Source organism: Asparagus officinalis, chromosome 4, assembly GCF_001876935.1.
Source record: "Asparagus officinalis chromosome 4, Aspof.V1, whole genome shotgun sequence".
Classification (NCBI taxonomy): Eukaryota; Viridiplantae; Streptophyta; class Magnoliopsida; order Asparagales; family Asparagaceae; genus Asparagus; species Asparagus officinalis.
The window spans coordinates 16,368,465-16,387,113 of NC_033797.1; the positions used below are offsets into that span (position 1 = coordinate 16,368,465).

The 18,649-nt window shown below is 36.4% G+C and overlaps 3 protein-coding genes across 3 annotated transcripts; 1 reads left to right on the plus strand and 2 right to left on the minus strand.

Moving 5' to 3' along the window:
• On the minus strand, positions 3,769 to 4,370 carry LOC109838258 (putative F-box protein At1g50870). Its single transcript, XM_020406715.1, has 2 exons — positions 4,290 to 4,370; positions 3,769 to 4,209 (listed from the first exon to the last, which is right to left on the minus strand). The coding sequence occupies exons 1-2, from the start codon at positions 4,368 to 4,370 to the stop codon at positions 3,769 to 3,771; spliced, it is 522 nt and encodes a 173-aa protein (XP_020262304.1).
• LOC109838259 (ribosome production factor 2 homolog) lies at positions 11,216 to 12,862 on the plus strand. The gene is made up of 2 exons (XM_020406716.1): positions 11,216 to 11,326; positions 12,569 to 12,862. The coding sequence occupies exons 1-2, from the start codon at positions 11,216 to 11,218 to the stop codon at positions 12,860 to 12,862; spliced, it is 405 nt and encodes a 134-aa protein (XP_020262305.1).
• On the minus strand, positions 13,445 to 18,060 carry LOC109836747 (cytochrome b-c1 complex subunit 9). Its single transcript, XM_020404741.1, has 3 exons — positions 17,849 to 18,060; positions 14,441 to 14,488; positions 13,445 to 13,713 (listed from the first exon to the last, which is right to left on the minus strand). The coding sequence occupies exons 1-3, from the start codon at positions 17,951 to 17,953 to the stop codon at positions 13,666 to 13,668; spliced, it is 201 nt and encodes a 66-aa protein (XP_020260330.1). The 5' UTR covers positions 17,954 to 18,060; the 3' UTR covers positions 13,445 to 13,665.

Here is an 18,649-nt window from a genome sequence, read left to right on the forward strand (position 1 = left end):
TGCTGCAGCCTGAATCTACTTCGTAATTGATAACCTAAAGAGCGATTCTGAAGAATAGTGCAGCATGACGTTAAAACTCAGCAATAAGAAAATACCAAAAACCGATAATGTGATGCATGTTTATTTTTGATTTTTTGAGTTTAGCAAGTGAAAAAAGTAACCACCAACCTCTTAAGTGAGCAAAATAGTGGATGAATATCAGATCGTAAAAGACAACATCAAAAGTTATTTCATTTTTATGAAACAATACAAATTCCAGAGAAATGTGCTAAATATTTGGTAAAGGAGAATTCAAGATATAGCTCTCAACTGAGGTCTGAATTTGAGTCAACATTCCTCGGACTGCCTTTGGCCCAGCACAGAACTGTCCTCATACCTCTTCTGCAGTAAGGAAAAACACAGATCAGAGTTTAGTAATTCGAAACAAAATTTAAACATTGACCAAAACTGACGGCAAGATTTCTATTCTCTTTGAAGACGGGGGCTCCATTATCTTTAGAGAATTTCCACATAATAAACAGTGAACCACAAGGTAATTACCGTACATTGAATCTGTATGAGGGGCTATAACAAATGTAGCGTATCATGTATACGCACAAATGTGGAATTATTACCTCGACATGGTTGTGTTCCCGTAGCTTGTGAGCTCCATAATCTACGGCGTGCAATCATAAAACTAAATTAGCAGCTGGCCAAATATTATCTCCTGTAGTATATACACATAGACATAGCATGCTGAACATAGATATTGCAGTCAGGTAAACCTTGTCCAATCGTCAAGCATTCATGTAGAAAATTCAAACGTCGACATGAGAGGGGTTAAAGTTAGCTGTTTTCTCCTATTAGATATGCTATGTACCCCAGAAAGTAGTGCTAGCTTGTCTGAGGCATAAAGCAATCAGCATGTTATCATGGTCACACTGATGGTGCAGGGAATTATTGATCAGCCCATACTAATGCATGTTATCTTGGTCCTGAATTACAAGCTTATAATATAAATACATGCAAGGTAAGTTTAACTACCAACGCACGTTGTCTGAGAAATTGCGTGCTAGCCGTTATGTATGTAAACGCGATCAATTTAAACTAGTTACATGTAGCTTGATCGACCTACATGAAACGAAACTGATTTGCTCATTTCAAGAACTTCAAAACTTTAAGATGCAGAATTTCACAATGCTCAACTAGCCTATTTCTTTTTCTTCTCTAGTCATGGTGTTTTGCAGAATAAAGTAGCAAAAGTAGAGGAACTATTAGTAAAAAGGATAATAGCATACAGACATGTCAGCTCTTTTTGTGAAGGAAGCAACTGAAAAAGAAATTGAACGATAAAAGGATCGCATTTCATATGCTTCGGCATATTCATATCTCGTCGATGTCCTAATAATCGTCATCATCAATTAAAGTAGGGGTCACAATACAATCTCAAGAAAGCCTATTACAGAAATTAATCTTGAATTTAATTTAACCAAAATCTCATAAGTAAATTCTTTGAATAAACAGAGAAACAAATTATTGACTAATGGGCTAATCTAAGAAGAGAAAGATGTCAGGCACATATAGCCAAGAAGATGGATATTATTACTTACTAAATTAACAATGACTGATATACTCATCAAATCTATGATTGCACACAATTATCTACTGAACTGCAAAGTTCATATCAATGAAAGTAAACTTTCAAAGCTGAACAATTCTATAGGTACAAATTAAAAAGTCCTGGCTATTATTACTTACTAAATTGACGATGACTGATGTACTCATCATATCAGTGATTGCACTCAATTCTCTACTGAGGTGCAAACTTCTTATCGATGAAATTAAACTTTCAAAGCTGAAAAATTCTATAGGCACAAATTAACAAGTTCTGGCTACTATTACTGACTATATTGACGATGACTAATATACTCATCAAATCAATGATTGCACGCAATTCTCTACTGAAGTGCAAACTTCTTATCGACGAAAGTAAACTTTCAAAGCTGAACAATTCTATAGGCACGAATTAACAAGTTCCAGCTACTATTACTTACTAAATTGACGATGATTGATATAGTCATTAAATCAATGATTGCACGCAATTCTCTACTGATGTGAAAACTTCTTATCGATGAAAGTAAACTTTTAAAGCTGAACAATTTTATAGGCAAAATTAACAAGTTCCAATGTATACTGTAAAAGTTGCAAGTTGCAAATTAGACAGTGCTCCATTCCTTGGTTGCATTACTCACCTCCACCCCTCTATACATCTTTAATATACCTTTGACAACTTTTTTTGGTGAAATTAGGATTTCCTTGTAATAGACAAAATAGTTAGTTTGTCCTCCATCGATGAGTTTGTGCCAATCTCCACTACAAGGATTATAACAAATGACATGAACTTGTCCAGATTCGTAGACTCTAAAGAGAATATCACCATCTACAATATCTGTAACATCGTTACCTTGCACAAACTTGAAAGGCTGATGGTGTGGAATTTAAATTGCTTGACCCATGAATTATTCAAATAATCTTCCATAGTCCATATCTCAAAGTAGCTTCATAGAGTATATGTATGATTTAGCAGAGAGAGAGAGAGAGAGAGAGAGAGAACTTCTGCGAATATACATAGATCAGAACAAATTATTAACTAATAGGCTAATCTAATAAGAGGGAAAATAAATTTCAAATACTAGAGATTTTGCATAATACCTCTGGGGGAAAAAAGCGATACACCAACATACATTCAGTGCATGAACTGTTGCACATAAAGCCAACAAGATGGATAATCTGACTTAAAAAACTACAATCAATAATATAGTCATTAAATCAATGGCTCCACATACTTCTCTGCATACGAACTGCAAACTTTTTATAGATACAGATAAACAATTCTAAAGGCGCGAACAAGAAATCCCAAAACATACTGCATAATAACTTGCAAATTAGATAATTTTCAATTCCTCTAGTGAAAATACGTTGTAAAAGTTCTAAGCAAAGCTTTGTTTACGGTGTCCAATTCCTCATGTGTGCATTATGCCTATATCACAACTGAATTCCTCCCAGATATATTCGATGCATGACTCACCTCCGCCCTGTTTTCTACGTCTTTGAGATACCTTCGACAGCTTTTGGCGAAATAAGGCTTTCCTTGTAAAAAGCAAAATCACTTTGGTTTCCTCCAAGGACGAGTTTGAGTGAAGCTCCATTACAAGGATTATAAGAAATTACATGCCATTTTCCATCGTAGAACCTAAAGAGAATATCACCATCTACAATTTCCATAACATCATCACAACCCTCGTGAAAACTTGCGAGGTTATTGTTATGAAATTTATATTCTTTGACCCATGTACTATTCAAATTACCATCCATAGTCCATATCTCATAGTAATTTTCAGTTGGATTCCTGAATGTAAGCCAAAGCTTCCCCCCCAGACTCCTTCAAAGAGGAGTATGACATGTGAGAGAATAATCTGGGATAGGGTAGCGATATCGCTGATCCAAATTAAACTTCTCATCTTTGATATTGAAATTGAAAAGACCTATTTTTTCTTCCCCTTGATGATTACCTCCTGCAATCCAGTAAAGGGCTTCATGAAGGAGAACAGGCTTATAATCACACCACATTCCAAAAGGAGCTTCACCAAGGCATCTCCATTTTGCAGTGCCCACAGTGTAGATCTCACGCCATGGTAAACAGGATGTTGAGCAGGACATACCCTGAGAGATGATAACCTAACTATCTTGTACTGCCCCATAATCATGTTGATCCCTAGACCAAAACTTTCATATAAAATAGCCTTCTTGAGGACCATTGTTCTTTGGAAGTTTCCGAAGTGCCCGCGACATAGGATTTAATAAGTATATATCAGAAAACAAAGATCCACCATAAGCAAAAGTTAAGCCATCAACAAAATTTGATAACCTATAACAGTTGCTCCCAAGATTTAATGTGTAGGAAATCTTCTTAGGTTTTCCTCCATCGCCGATACTGAAATCATACGGCTCTACTTTACCATTAACAATGTATTTATCAATAATTACGTAGCTCGCGGATCTCGCGTGCAGTGATCTCAGGAAACGGGCATCGTGAGTTAGAGAGAGCCATTGCTTGCAGGCACAGAGGAATTTCGCAATAGATTTCGCAGGTAGTCTTGAGAGAATGTCAGCCATGATGTCAAGTGGCAGTAGAAGCCATGAGCAGCAAGTTTCAGCTTTAGTTTCAGTCTGTGCAAGGAAATATCATAATATTAAAACCATAATTATCAGAATCGTCAAACAATTTAGTAAATTTAAAAGAAAAAGACGGGCAGATTGTTCTTGAAGTTTGCAGTGATTCTCAGTTTCTTGTCGGGGCCGTCATCTTGTGATGGGTTCAAGCTCGCCATGCGTGCCAGGGTTCTCAGTACCTGCAATTTTTCAATTGTTGTTTAGAACAAATTTTCACTGTAGACCCAAACCAAGTTTTAATTATCAAAATCGACCCATTTTTTTTAATTAACAAAATCGATCAATTTTATGCCACGTAAGCTTAATCACATTTCTTAATTAGTCGGGGTTGGCAACCCCGACTGTTTAGGGCAATAAAAATTAGGTTTAAGACTTCTAATTGGGGTTTAACAACTCCTAAACAGTCGGGGTTGGCAACCCCGACTAATTAGGAAATGAGATTAAGCTTACGTTGCATAAAATGGGTCGATTTTAGTAATTAAAAAAAGGGAAAAATGCTTCCAGCCCCCAAAAGTCAAGTGAACATGCTTCCCACCCCCAGGACTTGGTCAATGAGTGTTTTACCCCCAAAAATAAAGAATCTGTTCTCTGAGCCCCCAAAACACAAAACCCAAGACATTAAAACATGTGAAGACCATAATACCCTTCTCTCTCTCTTTCTTTTTTTATTAAAATATGATGGGGGATTATTTTATTATTTTTGTTTTCTCTTTCTCTTTATCATGATGTACCAAGAGGATAGTTGAAATGATTGATGAGGATTATTTTATTATTTTTGTTTTTTATTATTTTGGTTGTTTGTATTAGGAGGTTGTTAAAGTTACGGGTTGATTGTTAAGGTTACGGGTTGGTTGTTAAGGTTAAGGGTTTGTTGTTAAGATTATGAATCTTCTCTCTCTCTTTCTTTTTTTTATTAAAATATGATGGGGGATTATTTTATTATTTTTGTTTTCTCTCTCTCTTTATCATGATGTACCAAGAGGATAGTTGAAATGATTGATGAGGATTATTTTATTATTTTTGTTTTTTATTATTTTGGTTGTTTGTATTGGGAGGTTGTTAAAGTTACGGGTTGATTGTTAAGGTTACGGGTTGGTTGTTAAGGTTAAGGGTTTGTTGTTAAGGTTGTGAATCATCTCTCTCTCTCTCTTTCTTTTTTTATTAAAATTTGATGGGATTATTTTATTATTTTTGTTTTCTCTCTCTCTTTATCATGATGTACCAAGAGGATAGTTGAAATGATTGATGAGGATTATTTTATTATTTTTGTTTTTTATTATTTTGGTTGTTTGTATTGGGAGGTTGTTAAAGTTACGGGTTGATTATTAAGATTACGGGTTGGTTGTTAAGGTTAAGGGTTTGTTGTTAAGGTTGTGAATCCTCTCTCTCTCTATTTCTCTTTTTATTAAAATATGATGGGGATTATTTTATTATTTTTGTTTTCTCTCTCTCTTTATCATGATGTACCAAGAGGATAGTTGAAATGATTGATGAGGATTATTTTATTATTTTCGTTTTTTATTATTTTGGTTGTTTGTATTGGGATGTTGTTAAAGTTACGGGTTGATTGTTAAGGTTACAGGTTGGTTGTTAAGGTTAAGGGTTTGTTTTAAGGTTATGAATCCCCTCTCTCTCTCTTTCTTTTTTATTAAAATATGATGGGGATTATTTTATTATTTTTGTTTTCTCTCTCTTTTTATCATGATGTACCAAGAGGATAGTTGAAATGATTGATGAGGATTATTTTATTATTTTCGTTTTTTATTATTTTTAAAATAATCCCCATCATATTTTAATAAAAAAAGAAAGAGAGAGAGAGAGGATTCATAACCTTAACAACAAACCCTTAACCTTAACAACCAACCCGTAACCTTAACAACCTTCCAATACAAACAACCAAAATAATAAAAAACAAAAATAATAAAATAATCCTCATCAATCATTTCAACTATCCTCTTGGTACATCATGATAAAAAGAGAGAGAAAATAAAAATAATAAAATAATCATCATTATATTTTAATAAAAAAAGAAAGAGAGAGAGAAGGGTATTATGGTCTTCACATGTTTTAATGTCTTGGGTTTTGTGTTTTGGGGGCTCAGAGAACAAAATCTTTATTTTTAGGGGTAAAACACCCATTGACCAAGTCTTGGGGGTGAGAAGCACGTTCACTTGGCTTTTGGGGGCTGGAAGCATTTTTCCCTTAAAAAAAGGGTCGATTTTGATAATTAAAACTTGGTTTTGGTCTACAGTAAAAATTTGTTCTTGTTGTTTATGTTGGAAATTAGAGAGGAGATGAGGAGATAATATTTTTCTATATTATTCATCAACTAAAAGTGCCTTTATATAGGCTTACAAAACAACTTAATCACCATAAAAATCTAAACTAATTAGCAACAACTCCACTAACAAAATAACAACCTAATAACAAATTTTGAATCAGTTATTCAACAGTTTATTTATGGGAAATCAAAAAGAAGTAGAGAGAATGTTTATGGAATATTTATTTTCCGCTTTTTAAATCAGGAGGAAGGGAAAAAAAGAATTGGGTTTTTATTTCGTTTTATGAAATTAGAAGAAGATTTACCTCATAGATGATTCAATTGAGTTTTTAGTTGGATTCTGCCGACGACGACACGCTAGGGTTTGCGGGGTGTTGCTCTGACTGAAAAGTACAGTTGTATTTATAATGGGTTTTTTTAAGATATTAGTCCCTTAAATTAAATCTTCAGCAATTACATATTAGTCTATCAAGTCTCAGAAATTATACATTAGTCCCTCAAATCCCATAGGTTCCTACAAAATGGTCCTTCAAATAAATAACTTTAGATTTAATAGGACTATTCTATCAAATCTAACTATTGTAGGCAAAGTGGCCGTTTTCCACTTTATCATATTCAAGAATTACATATTAGTCTCTCAAGTCTCACAAATTATACATTAGTCTCTCAAATCTTATAGGCTCCTGCAAAATGGTCCTTTAAATAAATAATGTTAGATTTAGTAGGATTGTTCTATCAAATCTAACTATTGTAGGCAAAGTGGCTGTTTTCCCCTTTATCATATTCTCCAACCTTTTTTTTTATGGATTTAAACCCAATACCCACTTTAAAAAAATCCAAATTTACTTGAGCTCTTCTTCTCCAATGGTTATAAAAGAACTCTAACCCAAACTTGAGCTTCACAAAAGTTTAAAACATAAGAGACATGGATAGCTTGATTGTTGCAGGTGTTGACTTAGGAGTTAACCCAACCATAATTACGTTTTTAAACTGACTGAGGGACCATTTTGCACGAACCTATGAGATTTGGGTACAAGTATATAATTTCAAAATTTTGAGGGACTAATACATAATTATTAAAGATTTAAGGCCTAGTATCTAAAAAACCCCTTTTATAATTTAATACAGTCCTTCAAGTTAAATCACATTTTATTTGTTCGAACTTTAACGGGATGCCCCTCAAAACTGTATGTAAGTTTAATGGGTAATGTCAGAAGACCCGCATAATCTCGCTCAATTGCTAGATAATTCCTTTATCAACTTAAAAACTGTTTCCCTTGTTAAGTTTAGAGTTCAGAAAAGGACAAATTTTCAAAACCGACCCCTTTGGATTTTTAATTGCAAAAAACGACCTATTTCAGTTTTATTTATAAAAACCGACTCAGTTAGTTGAAACTGGGTCGGTTTTTGAAATTTTTTTTTCCAAACTTCACGGGAGTTCAACTCCCGTGAAGTTTTGTTATGAGAAAAACTTCACGGGAGTTCAACTCCCGTGAAGTTTCCCAAAAAAATTTAAAAAAACCGACCTGTTTTCAGCTAAGCAGGTCGTTTTTTGTAAATATTTTCAAAACCGGTCGTTTTTTGCAATTAAAAACCCAAAAGGGTCGGTTTTGAAAATTTGTCCGTTCAGAAAATTCCCCTTAAGTTTGGGATTTTTCTTCAGTAACCCCTAGACGGTTTATTAATTTGGGAAGTCTAAAATACTCTATCTGCAATTGGGTGATATCATACTATATTTTTCTACACTGCTCTCACGGATAAATTACTAGATTGATATTCTAACTTGACCATATTTTTCAATATATTATTTATTTATGCTCAAGTATCAACCTTGTTGATGTCAGTTATCAAACATGAAAATTTAGTGTGGATTTTTGGTTTGTTAGGGTTCCTCAACCTTCTTTGATTGTTGGTTATAGAGCAGAGGATTCAGTTCTGCACACAAATAAATATGTGAGAGGATCGGAGTTGGAATCTCTGGTGATTCCTCCAATGATCAAGTCAATATATGGTGAGCTTGAGTGAAGAAAAAAGTAAGATTGCTGTGTATTTATTCACAAGAGATTGCTTACCCTCCTGTAATAGAGAGTGTGCCTATTTATATCCAGTTCAGGAGGGTAGTTTCATAATTTCGATCAGGTCCAAGCAGGCAGCTTAGTCGGCAGGCAGCTTAGTCGGCAGTCGACTGCAAATGGTATGAATCACCTATGCGATTAATGTGATGGTGACAAGGGAAGCACGGTGCTGATGAGGTCCGATGAGTCATTAAGACTTTTAGGGCTGGAGTATTGATGATTTTGACCTTGCATTTAATGTGATGGTGATAGATTGTTAGCAAGAAATTTGAGGCCAAATTGCCTCTCTTCTCAGCCTTATGAGAGGGTCATAAATGACGCCTTTTTACTCGGGCCATCACGGACTTGGAAGTTCTCGACCCCATCTTATAGAATGAAGAGACGTGGAGTCGATCTTAATAGCTGGTTTCGAGTAAAAACACCTTTCGACTCATCCCCTCTTTGGAGGGGTTGAGCGTTGACGTTACCCGAGTCATCCTGCATAGGGTGATACCTATCTGGTGTTTAGTTAATATGGGACAAGTGTCGGTTCCGGGGGAGGACTGTTCATGATACAGTAATACTGTAGCATGAACAGTAAATTTACTTCTCTATGCTTACAGGAGGACCAAAGATTTAATGTTCATACTATAGTAATTTACTATAGTATTTACTGTTAACAGTAAATCTTTGGATCCTTCTTTAAGTATAGAGGAGTAAATATGGATTGTAATTTTTCTCGTCATCCTTAAAAATTTAATCCCCCCCTCCTCAAACTCTTGCCGCTGTCAAGGAAAAAAAACTTAGTGCTAAAAAAATCAAGCTGAATATCACATTGATGCCACAACGGAAATAACTACTATATTAGAAAATAGAATCGAGTTAATCACTAATCTGGTAATTTGGCCTACCTCTCAAAGGGAAAAAATGTTTAAAAAATGTTGGACCCTACAATTTTTTTCTTTTATAGTATAGAAACTAGTGTACACCCCGTGCAAATCACGACCCCCTAGTTTTTTAAGCATTACATTTTGAACTTGCCTCCCACTAAATTTTAATGCATTTGATTTAATTATTGTATACTTAAAATTAGAATCATATCTATTCCTCTGTATTCAAAAAAGAATCTAAATTTTAATACATTTGATTTTAGAAATTATATGTACTCCTCTATACTTAATAAAAATTCAAGTTTTTTTACATTTGGTTTGTAGCATGAATAGTAACTTTAAGTATGGAGGAGCTTACTGTAACATAAAAGAGTAACTCTGAATGCAGAGGGTCAGATTTGATTTACTGTTCGTACTACAATATTTACTGTAGTATTCAATGTAGCATAAACAATAACTCTTTAGATTCTCCATTAAAAGTATACTAGTGTGCATACTAGTGTGCACCTCGTGCAAAGCACGGCCTCCATTTTTTTTATTTCCCATACAGTATGGTTAAAGTTTGATTTACCATTCGTACTACAGTATTTATTGTAGTATTCAATATAGCATAAACAGTAACTCTTTAGATTCTCCATTAAAACTAGGGAAAAATGTGTTGGGGCCCCAAAAACAGAAAATTCATGTGCTGCAGCACCTCCTAGTTTTTCCAATGTGGTTCAGCCCCTTGAAGTGTGATAGTTTGTGCTGCAACCCCTTTTTAGCAATTATTACATGCCAGCTAAGCTAAAATCCTCAAAATATCATTATTCCCTCTCCTCAATCCCTCAGACCCAACACCCATATCCTCTCTCTCTCTCATCTCCTCTCTCTCTCTCTCTCTCTCTCTCTCTCTCTCTCTCTCTCTCTCTCTTTCTCCTCTCTCTCTAAAACCAAGGGCTTTCTCAAGCTCGTCGCCCTGGCCCTTGCCCTCCTCGACGTCGCCGCCTCCGCCTAGGCCCCCAAGGCTCTCCTCGAGTTCGCCGCTGCCTCTTCTTCTCTCCTCCGCCCAACCTCGTCGCCGTAGCTCTCTCCTCGAGTTCATCGCTGCCTCTTCTTCTCTCCTCCGCCCAACCTCGTCGCCATAGCTCGCCGCCGCTCCCCGCCTCGCCCTCGACTACGCCATAGTTCACCTTCCTCTTCCTCTTTCTTCTTCGTCTTCGTCACCTTCCTCTCCTCTAAATATATCAAGCAGCACTTCCTTCAAGTTCATTAGTTCCACACTTTCAAAACCTTCACCTATGAAAGCAAATAATGGTTTTGTTCCAGCTTTTGGTGCTAGTTTCTTGTCATAGGTGAAAGATTCTAATGGCTTGAAGTTTTCAACTCCAACCTCAACAAGATCATAAACATGATGATCATACATACGTCCAAGGACTAGGTTGTGGAGCTGCTTCTTAGAATGGGAACCAAACTGCATAAACCAAATCAAATTTACTACTTAAACAAAATGGAATATGGAAGAGACATTTTTGCATGACCAGCAGTTTTTTTCCACTCTCACAGATAAATAACATGATACGTAACCTGACGAATGGTAATAACTACACGTGCATGTGATCATAGACGAATTAAGCATTGCAGCACATGTAAAAGAAGCAAATGATAACTCAAGCAGAAAGATAAAAGAAAAACAGTGGAAAAACAACTTCAAGGTATGATAAAGGTGTTTCCTCCCCCAACCGCCACGTCATCCACGTGATCCTCGACGTCTTTGAAGAAGAGGAGACCTCCTCGATATGTTCAAAGAAGAAGGGGGAAACAGCAAGAGGAAGGCGACGAAGACGAAGAAGAAAGAGGAAGAGGAGGAGGCCGCTACGGTTGCTCAAGAGATTGATTCTTGCTTCTACGTTAGTTCTAGCTTCTATTATCCTAGTTCTAGCTTGTATACAGCCAGTTCTAGCCCACACCTTACTAGTTCTAAATCCAGACTTCGTATTTTACCTTCACACTTGTTAATTCTTGCTTCTACGTTAGTTCTAGCTTCTATTACCCTAGTTCTGATTTGTATACAGCCAGTTCTAGCTCACACCTTGCTAGTTCTAAACCCAGACTTCGTATTTTACCTTCACACTTGTTAATTCTTGCTTCTACGTTGGTTCTAGTTTCTATTACCCTAGTTCTAGCTTCTATTACACAAGTGTGAAGGTAAAATACATAATACTTGGGTAATAGAAGCTAGAACTAACGTAGAAGCAAGAATTAATAAGTGTGAAGGTAAAATACGAAGTCTAGGTTTAGAACTAGCAAGGAGTGAGCTAGAACTGGCTATATACAAACTAGAAGTAGGGTAATAGAAGCTAGAACTAACGTAGAAGCAAGAATTAACAAGTGTGAAGGTAAAATACGAAGATTGGGTTTAGAACTAGCAAGGTGTAGGCTAGAACTGATTGTATACAAGCTAGAACTAGGGTAATAGATGCTAGAACTAACGTAGAAGCAAGAATTAATAAGTGTGAAAGTAAAATACGAAGTCTGGGTTTAGAACTATCAAGGTGTGGGCTAGAACTGGCTGTATACAAGCTAGAATTAGGGTAATAGAAGCTAGAACTAACGTAGAAGCAAGAATTAATCTCTTGAGCAACCGTAGCGGCCTCCTCCTCCTCCTCTTTCTTCTTCGTCTTCGTCATCTTCCTCTTGCTCTTTCCCCCTTCTTCTTTGAACATATCGAGGAGGTCTCCTCTTCTTCAAAGGTGTTGAGGATCGCGTGGATGACGTGGTGGTTGGGCGAGGAAACAACTTTATCATACCTTGAAGTTGTTTTTCCTCTGTTTTTCTTTTATCTTTCTGCTTGAGTTATCATTTGCTTCTTTTACATGTCTGTTTTTCTTTTATCTTTCTGCTTGAGTTATCATTTGCTTCTTTTACATGTGCTGCAATGCTTAATTCGTCTATGATCACATGCACGCTTCTTTTACATGTGCTGCAATGCTTAATTCGTCTATGATCACATGCACGTGTAGTTATTACCATTCGTTAGGTTACATATCATGTTATTTATCTGTGAGAGTGGAAAAAACTGCTAGTCATGCAAAAATGTCTCTTCCATATTCCATTTTGTTTAAGTAGTAAATTTGTTTTGGTTTATGCAGTTTGGTTCCCATTCTAAGAAGCGGCTCCACAACCTAGTCCTTGGACGTATGTATGATCATCATGTTTATGATCTTGTTGAGGTTGGAGTTGAAAACTTCAAGCCATTAGAATCTTTCACCTATGACAAGAAACCAGCACCAAAAGCTGGAACAAAACCATTATTTGCTTTCATAGGTGAAGGTTTTGAAAGTGTGGAAGAACTAATGCACTTGAAGGAAGTGCTGCTTGATATATTTAGAGGAGAGGAAGGTGACGAAGACGAAGAAGAAAGAGGAAGAGGAAGAGGAAGGTGAACTCCGACGTAGTCGAGGACGAGGCAGGGAGCGACGGCAAGCTACGACGACGAGGTTGGGCGGAGGAGAGGAGGGGAGGTGACGGTGAACTCGAGGGGAGCCTTGGGGGCCTAGGCGGAGGCGGTGACGTCGAGGAGGGTAAGGGCCAGGACGACGAGCTTGAGAAAGCCCTTGGTTTTAGAGAGAGAGAGAGAGAGAGAGAGAGAGAGAGAGAGGAGATGAGAGAGAGAGAGGATATGAGTGTTGGGTCTGAGGGATTGAGGAGAGGGAATAAAGATATTTTGGAGATTTTAGCTTAGCTGACATGTAATAATTGCTAAAAAGGGGTTGCAGCACAAACTGTCACACTTCAAGGGGCTGAACCATATTGGGAAAACTAGGAGGGGCTGCAGCATATGAATTTTCTACTTTTAAGGCCCCAACACATTTTTCCCTTAAAACTATATAGGAGTAGATAATGCTTAAATAAAATAGTGTAGGAAGGCCTTTTTTCAGGAGATTGGCCAATAACTATCCGTACTCTATCCACCAAAATCACAGGGCCATGATTATAAGATTCAACACTAACAAAATACCAAGCGATCCATAAAAAATGATGCATGTTTATTTCGATTCTTCGCGTTTAGCCAGCGAAATAAGTAATCACAAGCCTCATAAATCAACAAAACTGCGAACAAAAGTTCAGATCATCAAAGGACGACATCAAAAGTTTCTTAAATATTTATTAAACAATACAAACTCCAGAAAAGCGTGCTAAATGTTTGGTAAAGCAAAATCAGTTGAGATTTGAATCTCTGTCAACATTACTCCGACTGCCTTTGGCCCAACACGGAAATGTCCTCATACCTCTTCTGCATTGAAGAAAACAGAGAAGATTAATGTCAATGAACTATGCTTTGTAAAGAAGGAAATTTAGTACTCTGTGGTTGGGAAGATGGGGAATTTGATGTGCATATGACACAAGCATGGAACTTGCATACATAGCCTGTCATTAAGATAAGGTCTCTCGTAACGGAGAAATGTATTATTAGTTCAAGGATTAATTGCAACAGACCCCTTGTAGTATCACCCAATTACAAATAGACCCCCTTAGTACTGGCCAAGGTGCGAATACTCCCCTTTAGTAAACTTTTTCAATTCTTTTTGAAAGTCAACAAAAATTAGTAATTAACGTTTATCCTCACCAATAGAACTATAGGGGGTCTTACCCACCTCCTCAAACATTTATAACGATTTTTAGAGTAAAAAATTCACTCAGTGGATCTATTTGCAAAAATAGAACTGACTGGGTGATACTACAGGGTGCCTGTTTGCAATTACACCTAATTCTAAGACGGAGGACACTGAATCAAAAAAGATATCAGGCATAAGAGTTTCAACATCAAAACCAGAGCTTTGATGGGAAGATCTCTTTGGAGATGGGCCGCATTATCCTAGTTCTAGGTCACAGTCAAGCAACATGAGCCAGCTAGAAACGATCTGCTGAAAGGAGGGATTCATAAACAAGGCTCTGCTCTACAATACATTGAATGCGGAAATGTAGTGTAAAATGTATGTGGGCAAATGTGGAACTATTACCCCGACATTGTTGCGTTCCCATAGCTTGTGAACTCCATAATCTACTGCCTGCAACCATAAACCAAATTAGCAGCCAACCAAATAATCTCTCTTGTAATATGGAATATTCTACATATAAATGCACATAGCATTCTCGACAAGATACAGTGTACTCAAATAAAGCACCTCAAGTGAGAAATATCCACGTAACAGTAGTTTTTAGTATATCACATCCCCAGCACTGTGGGATTTTTGCTTTGCCAACAGCAAGCAATATAGTTATAGGAGAAACTGCATAAAGAAAGATTCTCATTTATAAATCCGAAAATGCAAGACTTAAGAAGAGTGGGGTTAGAGTTGGCTGTTTTCTCCTGATAGGCGTCTTATGTTCCCAGAAGAGTAGTGCTACCTGTAGGCCTAAACTCGTATCATCTGGCTTATCTAAGGCATACAATAATTAGCATGCCCAACCCCTCTAAAGCGATTGCCGATGATGTCATCCAGGTTACACCGATGCAGGGTATGATTGGTCAGTACATACTAATGCATGTTATCATGGTTCAGAGCTCCAGCAGGCGAAGCCTAAAACATAGGTAGCACGCTAGATGATTACCTGCTAACTCATCCTCAGCCAACACCGAATGCTCAAATAAAAAGGCAACATTCAAGAGGCAGATGCATAGTAGCTGAGGTATTGCTTGCTAGCCACTATGCATGTAAACAAGACCAGACTTAAGGTTGTGTAATGACTAAGATGGTTCGCGTCTCTACACATCTTTGCTCAAGAAATTTGTTACTAAACGATACCTATACGGTAGAAATGCCTTATGGCATACTAATACCAGATGGCTAATTTGATGCAGATGAAAATTTGCTGAGGCGAAGCAACCTCTCAAAGGAGCCAGAACCTGTTTGAATATGCATTGGATACTTGACACTCAGATACTCGTTACACAGGTTGCAAACACCTATCAAAATTTGTCTGGCAATTTATAATTAATCCGTGGAAGTATGGGCTTAATGATTTGAATATGCATTGGATACTTGGCACTCAGATACTTGTTACACATGACTGATGCGTAGTCATAAAATTAAATCGTACTAAAGTATGGGCTTAACGATTTCAGTGTAATCCGTGGAAGTAGTATATTATATCTGGTTGTAAATAAAAGTAAGAATCACATCTTTTATAACAAAAAAGCTGTTGGATGCTAGTGCATTAATTTGGAATCTTGATGATAGATTTAGGAATAGTAATGAATAGTATGCTAGTACACCTTTTGTCATTGAGTTTTTATAATTAAGAGTTTAGAGTTTTATGCCTGTATTAGTCATGATTATGTTTATTATTTATATTGCTTTTTTAAGTCATGCATATGTTTCTTATTCATATCATCATCTATGCTTCACAATGGATCGTCTACACACAAGATTTCATGAACAATTTAACAAAAGACTATCCATAAGTTATAGTTCTTTTACAATCTTCTTTGGTGAAAAAAGTCCTACTAAAGGATATAATGAACAACAGAATGGCTTTCCATATATCAAAGAAGGAAGTTGAAAAGTAGTTAGGCTATAGTATTAGGCTATTAGCCAATTAAAACTCGCGAAACCAAGGAATGAAATCATAGGGAGGAAATGGCAGAAAGGTACGCTTATATCCTGAGCAAGTTTAAACTCCTGGAACCAAAGAACCATAGAAATAGGTTTATCCTAAAGCCTACAAGTTAAGGGAAGCTAAAAGAATTTAGATAAAGAAACTGGTTCAACACTAAGGCATAGATTTATCAGAAGGCCAAATATCACATGTTCTCAATACTCATCTATACTTTAGGCAAAAATGTGCATCAAAACTTTTGTTTATATATTTAACTTATATTCAGCTATTGGAGTATCTCATGGTGTTACGTCCTATTATTCGTGACAACCATGTTAGCACATGCATATCATATCACACGGTTCATACCCCTAAGCCTTGTCATGGTAGAAGAGTTAAAGGTGTAGCAGTTGTGCACTTCTAGAAGAGGGATAAAAGGAAACCCTATATCTCATCAAGAGGCGAGTTCCACCGAAGAAAAGGAACTATTACTAAAGTATCTTGCCTTATAATAGTGTTTTGCCTACGATTTCAGAAAATATAACACCCTTTAATATCTATACAACTAAATTCTGTAGTGTTTGTGTTTGGGAAGAGTTAACTCTGCTAACTCTTGTCAAGGTTCTAGGGGTGTAAATATACCAAATATTGCTATATGATCTCATTGCTAGGTTCGATGTTAGAATTAGTGCAGATATCCAAATGGATCTCAAAAATTTTGAATTTAAATCCAGCAATAAGATCTGAGTTCAGTTTGCATCTACACTCCTGATTAACCAGAATATTTAGATGAGAAAAATATTGCTATCCAACTACCTATGAATTCGACCATTGGAGACTCCCTTTTATCAAATAAGAATTATATCAAATTCAAATTAGCAATTTGTGCTTATTTTCACTTTAATAACTCTTCAACATGACTAACATTTGAAATAAAATGCAGTTTGTAAAAATTTTCTATTTGAATACACTCTGGTTATAAATGGATATTCAAATGCATTAAGGGATCCAAAATGCATAGTGGTCCAAATGTTTCGGATTTCAATCAACATCCCTATGTACCCCCATGTCCTTATTCATGACCAGCTTGTCCTAAACTTTTACATACTTTAAATATGGGTAGAAATTAATAAATAGATTAAAGCGAAAGTCAATATATGCGAAGATCACAAAAAAAAAATTCTAAAGCTTCTTCAATTTAGGATACGCCACCCGTAAATGTCACTATGTAAGCATAGATTTCACAATAGGTTATCCGGCATCATTTTGAAAGATTATCCGCCATTATAACAGTCTAGGAAGTAACCTCAAATAATATGAAATGAAAAGGGAATTTTTTGCCAAATCACTGAAAAACTTGTGCTCAAAATATGCCAAAGTCCTTTCATTCATCAACTTTATCACAGGTAGTAAGCCTAAATTCATCATAAGAATACTGTATTCTAGCAGTGATTTTATCTCTCACATACCTCAACCCTTTGAGGCTGTGCCTTTCATTAGTCAGAAATATTATCAGATCTTATCCTGATCCAAGTATCAGCAACTTAAATAGCAGATCATATCAAGATATTTGGGGGTAAATTGACGTTAATTACATTTAAAAATACGGGAAGAAGAATAAAAATCTATACTTGTTAGCTATAATGACACTCGGATCATAAGAATCCCGAAATATTATAGAATTTGCATTCATAATTTAATCTCAGATCTGAACGAAGAAACCCTAGAAACTAGCAAACAGGTATCAGATAAAGTAGAGAACCAATAAACCCTAAAAGTAATAACTTTATGGGAAATCAAGAGGGAAGGAGAGCGAGATGGGGGCCCACCCGCTCGCCGGCGAAGGCTCCGGCGATGACGAAGGTGACGTAGACGGAGTTCCGGCGCATCAGAACCCTGTAGAGCCCTTCCCAGAGACCTCTCGCCATTGCCATCGATATCGCCTTCTTGATTCGCTGAAATTTGATCGGTTGTATTTTCCCCTTTCTTCCTCTTTTTCGTTTCGAATGATTTTTCGTGGTAGAGTTGTAATTTTCGCTTTAATGCAGGCCATTTGGGTCTTCTATCTTGATAAATGAATAAAGTCCAGAAAACCAACTCTCAAAAAATAATAAACAAATAAATAAAGTCCTGAAGCCCACGTGGTTTATTGGAAAAAATCAAAACGAATTTTTAAAATGAAAGAAAAATAAAAATGAATTTAACGAAAATGTTTTGTCTCTCATGCTAATTCTCTCCGCAATCAATTATTTTAGAGGGTAGGGCCTTTGAGAAAACAAAACGGTTTGAAAAAACAAGGGGCTTTTCATTTTTTGGGCCCACATCCAATTGCAAGAATAAGTAATCAATTTCTTTTCACCTTTTGTTTTGATTTTCATTACTTTTTGGAAAAATTGCTTCAAGGCCCCAAAAATAAAAATACAATGTGGTCCAGCCCCCTGTATTATTTTTCATGTGTATTAGCCCCAAAAATGAGAAATCTGTGTGATTCAGCCCCAATTACAATTCCCAAGGGAATATATCCTCAAATTACCCCTCTCCTTCTCCAGATCTCTTTTTCTCTTCCAACAAACCCATCTCCTCTTCCATCCTCTCTCTCCAACCTCGCTGGGAACCTCCAACACCGCCGC

Bases quoted from the DNA above. Each gene is read 5' to 3' on its own strand.
- LOC109838258 (XM_020406715.1), bottom strand. From the start codon at position 4,370: ATGGCGAGCTTGAACCCATCACAAGATGACGGCCCCGACAAGAAACTG. The intron at 4,210-4,289 runs GTCTTTTTCTTT...TTCCTTGCACAG, and splicing joins ACTTCAAGAACAATCTGCCC to ACTGAAACTAAAGCTGAAAC.
- LOC109838259 (XM_020406716.1), top strand. From the start codon at position 11,216: ATGTTCAAAGAAGAAGGGGGAAACAGCAAGAGGAAGGCGACGAAGACG. The intron at 11,327-12,568 runs GTTAGTTCTAGC...TGGTTTATGCAG, and splicing joins AGATTGATTCTTGCTTCTAC to TTTGGTTCCCATTCTAAGAA.
- LOC109836747 (XM_020404741.1), bottom strand. From the start codon at position 17,953: ATGGCAATGGCGAGAGGTCTCTGGGAAGGGCTCTACAGGGTTCTGATG. The intron at 14,489-17,848 runs GTGGGCCCCCAT...TTATGGTTGCAG, and splicing joins GAGCCTTCGCCGGCGAGCGG to GCAGTAGATTATGGAGTTCA. The intron at 13,714-14,440 runs GTAATAGTTCCA...TCTTCAATGCAG, and splicing joins GGGAACGCAACAATGTCGGG to AAGAGGTATGAGGACATTTC.